The sequence below is a fragment of the Primulina tabacum genome, chromosome 16, assembly GCF_025594145.1.
Source record: "Primulina tabacum isolate GXHZ01 chromosome 16, ASM2559414v2, whole genome shotgun sequence".
Taxonomy (NCBI): Eukaryota; Viridiplantae; Streptophyta; class Magnoliopsida; order Lamiales; family Gesneriaceae; genus Primulina; species Primulina tabacum.
This window is the reverse complement of record NC_134565.1, coordinates 15519108-15525947: the sequence shown is the minus strand read 5'-3', so window position 1 is coordinate 15525947 and position 6840 is coordinate 15519108. Positions and strand designations below refer to the sequence as shown.

Sequence of the window (6840 nt, the reverse complement as noted above, 5' to 3'; positions counted from 1 at the left end):
TATTACCTAAACTACTCTTATGAGCCATGAACCACATCCGTGGACCCATGGTTCCGATTTTTATTCATTAATTTCGTAATATGACCCTTATTAGATCCCACAGAGCCATCTCTCAATTTGCTCCAGCCACGCCCAAGCCACCTCGAGCCAAACCCAAGCCAACTCATCTAGGAATCCTAGTGACCAAGCCCAGCCCTGGCCTGATCGAGAAGCCTCTTTACCTTAGGCCCGATTGGTATGAAAATTTCCTAGATTCACTAGGACTCCCTGTTAGCTTAGGACTCAACCAACCCTTTAATCCTCGACCAGCACTGCCCCTCACTGACCCTGGACCACGCTCAGTCTCGTCCTAGACCAGCCCAAGACCTCGAACCAGCCCCTAACCCATGCAAATCACCCTCGCACAACCATGACACATGCGACTGCCATCCCCTTGAATTGTTGGAGTTCAAGTCAAGCTACGACTCTCATAGCCTATGAACACCGAGCCAAAAACCTCCTAAACACCCTCGACCCTCACCGACCTAGCCTAGACCAGCACCGAACCCCCAGCTCTGATCCAAGCCGCATACACCCATGCATGCGCTGCCCCTAGATCGCGACCTTCTACCTTGCATACCTTCAAGCCCCTCGAGTCCTGTCTGCACCAGGCCCAGCCTCAACCCCGAGCCACCTTCTCTAGACTCTAATGGACCAGCTTAGCCAGCCCAAGCCAGCCGCGAACCCCCCCTTGGCCGCTGCTACACTTGCGTGAGTGTGGGGAGAGTCCTAGTTCACTAGGACTCTTCCCTAGCCGCTCTCTCGAACCCTAGCCATCCTAGAACCCAACCTAGCCATAGCCCGAGGCCATCATTGCCCCTGACCATCCCTGGCCGAGCCCCAACAACCCATGCAAGCTAGCTGACCCCATGACCCTCCTAGTGCACATGGATTGACTCGAAAACCCTAGGACTCCCCTCCCTTGTTATCCCTCGGTTTCCAACCTTTTTTTCTTTTAATTTTATTCATATTCCCTTCATATTTCATCCTACGTTGACAGCATACTCGTTGGAAATCATGTCATGATCACATATACGTAAAAACATTGAAAATATTTGACAAAATGATGAACCAATCGTACAAATGTATTTTTCATGCATATAAAATTAAAACATGCATAATATGATTTGAATGATGCGTCAAAGAGTTTAGAAAATGTGCCTTTGCGTTTAAAACGCTCGAATATTCAATTGTTGGCGATGGTGCGAAGTTGGACTACGAAGAATCCTAGCTTTTCCTCATTCTCTTATTTTCAAAAATTATTGTGTTCAAGTGTGTGTTTTTCAGCTGATATGGTGCTCTCAAAAGCCTATGTAACATATTTATAGATTTAATTTTGCATGCTAATGTTCTTTGGTTTTGGGACTCCAAGTATAGGTGCAATTGAGCCTACTTAATTTAATTAAATTGGGCCCAATAACTCTTAATTAACTAAAACATAAAAGTTTATTAAATTTAGTTTCAAAAATAATAATTTTGATATTTTAACTCCTAGTTTGCCTAAAATCAGCTTCCCGAGAAAAATAGAGATCGGCTCATAAAGTAATTCGAATTCTACCATTTTTAGAAAAATTAAATCAATTTTAATCATATTAGGAAGCCTTGAAAATATTTAATGAAAAATAAATATTCTTGTCTTGGTCGTCCCGATCTCATTTCCCCTGCCTATTATCGATTATTCGGGTAAAATCCTTCAATTTCATGAATCATATCATATAATCATTTAATCATGGAATCATACCATATATCATTTAATAAATATCATGCAATCATTTAAAATAAATTAAATAAAACAATTAAGCAATAAAAATAATAAATATCCATGTAGTTTACGTAGATTGGTTTTTCGGACATTACAATGTATCTTGCAAATTATATAAGACCTGATATATCTTTGCTGTAGATTTATTGGAAAATTTTAGCTCATATCCAACAAAGAGACACTGGAACAAAATTAAACATATATTCCGTTATCTACGAGGAACGACAGATTTTGGACTTTTGTATTCAAAAGATACCAATCAAAGCATAATTGCTTATGCTGATGCTGGGTATTTATCTGATCCACACAAGGCACGTTCCCAAACCGGATATGAAGTTACTCGTGGAGGCACTGCAATTTTTTGCCGTTCACAGAAACAAACACTCGTAACAACTTAATCAAATCACGTCGAGATTATTGCACTACAGGAAGCAAGTCGAGAATGTGTATGACTAAAATCAATGACCTAACATATCCAAATCTCATGCGGATTATCATTCGACAAGAAGCATGTGATATTATATGAAGATAATGCTGCATGTGTTGCTCAAATGAAAGAAGGATACATAAAAAGCGACAAAACTAAACATATCCCCCTAAGTTCTTCGCATTCACTCAAGAGCTTGAGAAAAATAAAGATATTGATATTCTTTACATTCAATCAAGTGAAAACTCATCAGATCTTTTTACAATGGCGCTTCCTACGACAATATTCAGAAAACATAGATATAATATTGAGATGCACAATCTACGAAATTTGTGAAGAATTGTTCGGGTTAAAATGATAGGGAGTTTACGTGACTACACTTTTTTTCCCTTACTATGTTTTTTTATCCCAATGAGTTTTTCCTAGTAAGGTTTTTAACGAGGCAGTATAAAAACGTAATGAAGACAATCACTATAGCACGATCATCATCACAAGAGAGAATGTTGAAATAAAGAGTTGAAATATTTGAATGTTGAAAATAAGAGTTGCAAATATTGAAAATTAGTGTGTGACGATGTATTTATTTTTGGATTATTTCAAAAAAAATTCTATAAATAAGTCTCTGAATTTGTGAAGAAAATTTAAGTAAGAGAGAAAATTTTATAAAATGTGATGTTTAATATATTTTGTGAATTTGAAATTTTAAATTTTTAATGTAAATTTTTAATTTTTACAATATTAAATGTATTCCATGTATTCCCATTTTTTTCTTTCAATTTCAACTTTCAAGAACCTTTCTTCCTTACTGCCAACATCCCGCAGGCTCGAGTTAAATTCATGATTTCGATTCCAAAGCACGTTCGATGGACGTAGAAACTTCCGGATTAGAAGAATTTGTTGTCGGTTCCGTGCCGACCGTGTTTTACCTTCCCGAGTATGTTACCGTAGCCGAAGAAGAGCAGCTCTTGAATAATGTAAGCATAGAGAGGTAGGCTGTATTGATTTCTGTGGTATGATTTTTGTTCTTGTGTTGCAGATTTATAAAGCCCCCATTTCAAAGTGGAGAACTTTGAAGAACAGGAGACTACAAAATTGGGGTATGTGTGGCTTTATCAAAGTCCTAGCTAGTCCTACATTGGTTCGTCTAGCTCGAAGTATCTGCTATTTGTTTGAGAATCGTTATCTTCACCTGATTTGATAATATTGTTAATGATGGATGACAGGAGGTATTGTGCATGACAAGGGTCTTCTCGCGCAGGGTTGTGAGTCCTGAAATTATTGCTCATTAATGTAGTCGAGTTCTTTTATAATTTAGGTTTGTGGATTTTCATGAGAATTTTCTGATTCCTCGATTACAAGAAAAACAAATAACTTAAGATCGGAAATATACAAAAATTATTTATACGAGAAAGGAAAATAGCTAAATACTTCCAAAATTACGGCTAATGAATTCATTAAGAGATACCTCAAATCCCAAATTTTGTAGAATAAACTACAATTTTGAGAATTAAAGCCTTGAATATTACTACTGTATACTTGAGTTGAATTGAAGACTTCGAAGCATTTCAAGGGAATGGCTTTAGTTGAGATATACGCTATTCAGGAATGCACTGGGGTGTATACCTGGTTGATGTTGTTTGTCTTTTAATTTTCTGATGAAATGGCTATCAATATCCGTTCACTTGTTCCTGCCATGATGGATTGGAATCTTGCAAAACCTCATAGTAATTGATTGTCTTAAAGAATTTTATTGGGCCCTCAATCTTGATTTCCTTTTGAAGTTGTCCTCATACGATGATAGGACTAGGAGGATAAATAAAGTAGAAACTTCTTGAAATGTTACATGGTTTGGCCTTATGGTCAATGCTCACAGACAAATGCCCATGCCCAAATGGCTAGATTGTATGTTGTTTTGTCTTCTAGTTTTGGTTGCAATTATCACCTGGCCATAATCTCTCAGGTTTTCAAATGATGGAAGAAATCATTTGGATGAAAGTAGAATAAAATTAAATCACAAATTTGTCATAATGTTGAAATACCATTTGCTGAACATAGCATATAAATATTGGTTTACTGCATTCAGAATTCTTAGAAAATGATGCCTAGCATAATTTTTCTGGTATAAATCAAGTTGAAGTTAATTAAAATTACATTTTATCTTCCATTTCATTTTAATCTTCTTGTTTAATTGTTTGAGTGTGCAGGTTCTCATTTCAGCTTCTAATATATATACACACTACAGCCATTCTTTTTAATTTGAGCGGCATTGATTTACTTTGAACCCCAGTTTGCTTATTTTGATTTGAAGAAGACTTTTGACTTTTTCCCCATATTAATTCCTGATATCCAGTCTCAAGTCACAATGGAGATTAATAAAAAATTTACTCGCCAACACTCTTTTGGTGTATAGGCATAAACCTCTCGCAACATGGGAGAGGCCTAGGTGGGATACTCATTAGGGAAGTGGGGAGAATCAGTTACGAGTACATGAGAGGGAAGTTAAAAAGGGAGTGCAGTGAGTGTGGAGTGAGTTAGGGATGAATTTTGTGAGTTATTTGGCTAGCATTTGCTAGGGAGGGAAAAGTTTTCTGTTAGAATATTTTACACTCTAGGGATCATTTTTTTATGTAATTTTTCTATTTCGATTAATGAAATTTCAGTTTTCGTTAATTGGGGTTTGAGTTCATAACAGATACCAAGTTAAAGCAATCTCATCCCATGGTATTAGAAAAGAATAGTATACTCCCACCTTATTTTACACTTGGGAAGTAATTGTTTTTTTCCTGATGTTGTTAGCCAATTAGGTAGATGACGCGGCAGTTAATGTAGTGGTTGCAGGGTATAACATGAAACATGATTACATGCAAGCTGCATTGTGCCATGATGTACTGACATATTATTTCATAATGGTCCTAAAACGATACTTGACTTCAAATTTGTGTGTCCAGAAGAGCTAAGCATTGGATCTTTCTATTTGTTGCAGTGCCACCTTGGCTAGAACACGTTACTCATAGGATCTATGCAGAATCAAAGCTTTTTCCGTCAGCAATCAATCATGTGCTTATCAATGAATATCTTTCTGATCAAGGAATAATGGTTGGTCCCGGAATTGCATGATTAAATATTCAACTATTTTTTATTCAGTATTTTGTTATAAAGTTTATAGTTCTGCAGTTGTATTTTTCTTCCCTATTTTGTTGTACCATCAGTTTTTCTTTTGTAGTTTTACAAGAGAGGAAAAAGGATAGAACCTCTTTTTTTTTTTGTGATTTTTCCAGTCGATAACTTTAATTGCACCTGGTCACATTTTGATTTTGCCAAGCAGCCACACCAGGATGGACCTGCTTATGTACCTGTGGTGGCAATTTTGTCTCTTGGATCACCTGTTATTATGAACTTTACTCCCCATCAGAGTTTTAAAAATGCTGGAGGGATGATGGGATTCAATAATGATACAATTTCTGAATCAGCACCTTTGCATGTGAATGAATCATTGAGTGAACATCGTCCGTTTTCTGTAGCACTAATGTCGCGCAGCTTGCTGATATTTAAAGATGCGGCATACTCAGGTTGATACTCGTTTAAGATTTTTACATAGGTAAACTCGCTCTGTTGGGTTTGATTGGCACTGATATTCTAGTCCCTTCCAGATTACTTGCATGGCATAGAAGATAGTGAACTGCAGCGATATGACGAGGTAAGATAATCAAATGAAGCACAACATCACATTTCTACATCTGTAACGTCTTTCATGTTTTCTAGGCTATCAATGTCAATAACACTCTTCTAGGCGATGGACAAATTCCGGCCATCTCCGATTTGAAGATTGTAAGTAGCAGCAGCGAATATGGAGGAGGCACCATCATTCACAGGACTGGTACGAGAATTTCTCTGACGTGCCGAGTAGTGTTGAAAGTCCATAAAACTTTGGCAAAACTTCAGATATAGAGCAACAGATAAATGATAATGGGCTTCTATGATCAACACTCGATTTATGGATGGAAATATTGATAGGAGTACCAAGGTTATTAAATGGTGTCTGATAGTATAAGTGTGTTGTGTTGTTGGCTAAGAATGTGAAACTTTGGTTTGGATTAGGGTTGTCAACGAACTGAATAAAGCTGAATATCAACAAATTTTAAGGCTTAACTCGAAAAAATTCAAACAAGTTTGAGTTCGGCTCGAATTTGATAATCTCTGGTACGAATGAAATATTCTTTGACCTGGTTTTTGGCTCGAAAAGGTTGTGAATCAGATTCGTTTATGTCAGGCTCGCTATTGGTTTATACCCTAGTTTGGACAAGTAATATTTGAAATTTTCATATTTTCTAAATGTTTATGATTTATTATTTTATATTTAATCAAAATTTCACCATACCAATTTACCATAAATACTACTGATTATTATAGCATTCTATTTTCTCTCTTTCACGTAGGTATTATGATATAATTCTTTCAATATGAATTTTGAAAATTTGAAATATTTTTAAAAAATTGTGATCCATATAATTAAAAAATTTCATCTATATTTTAGATGAACTAATTTTTAATTTGATTTTATTTTTGAGATCTAATATATTTATTTCAATGATAGCATAAAATCAATTTTCTC

The 6840-nt window shown here is 36.1% G+C and overlaps 1 protein-coding gene across 3 annotated transcripts; it reads left to right on the top strand.

Annotated features, from left to right (window-relative positions):
* Positions 1–2988: 2988 nt before the first annotated feature.
* LOC142529601 (alkylated DNA repair protein ALKBH6 homolog) lies at positions 2989–6377 on the top strand. 3 transcript variants are annotated; one of them, XM_075635172.1, is made up of 7 exons: positions 2989–3202; positions 3265–3325; positions 3452–3487; positions 5212–5324; positions 5554–5797; positions 5879–5925; positions 5991–6377. In XM_075635172.1, exons 1-7 carry the CDS (start codon positions 3092–3094, stop codon positions 6174–6176), a joined length of 798 nt encoding a protein of 265 aa, XP_075491287.1. In that variant the 5' UTR covers positions 2989–3091; the 3' UTR covers positions 6177–6377. The 3 variants fall into 3 exon arrangements, with proteins under 3 accessions (XP_075491287.1, XP_075491288.1, XP_075491286.1); XM_075635171.1 differs by having other exon boundaries at positions 2990–3202; positions 3452–3490; XM_075635173.1 differs by lacking the exon at positions 3452–3487.
* Positions 6378–6840: the final 463 nt, after the last annotated feature.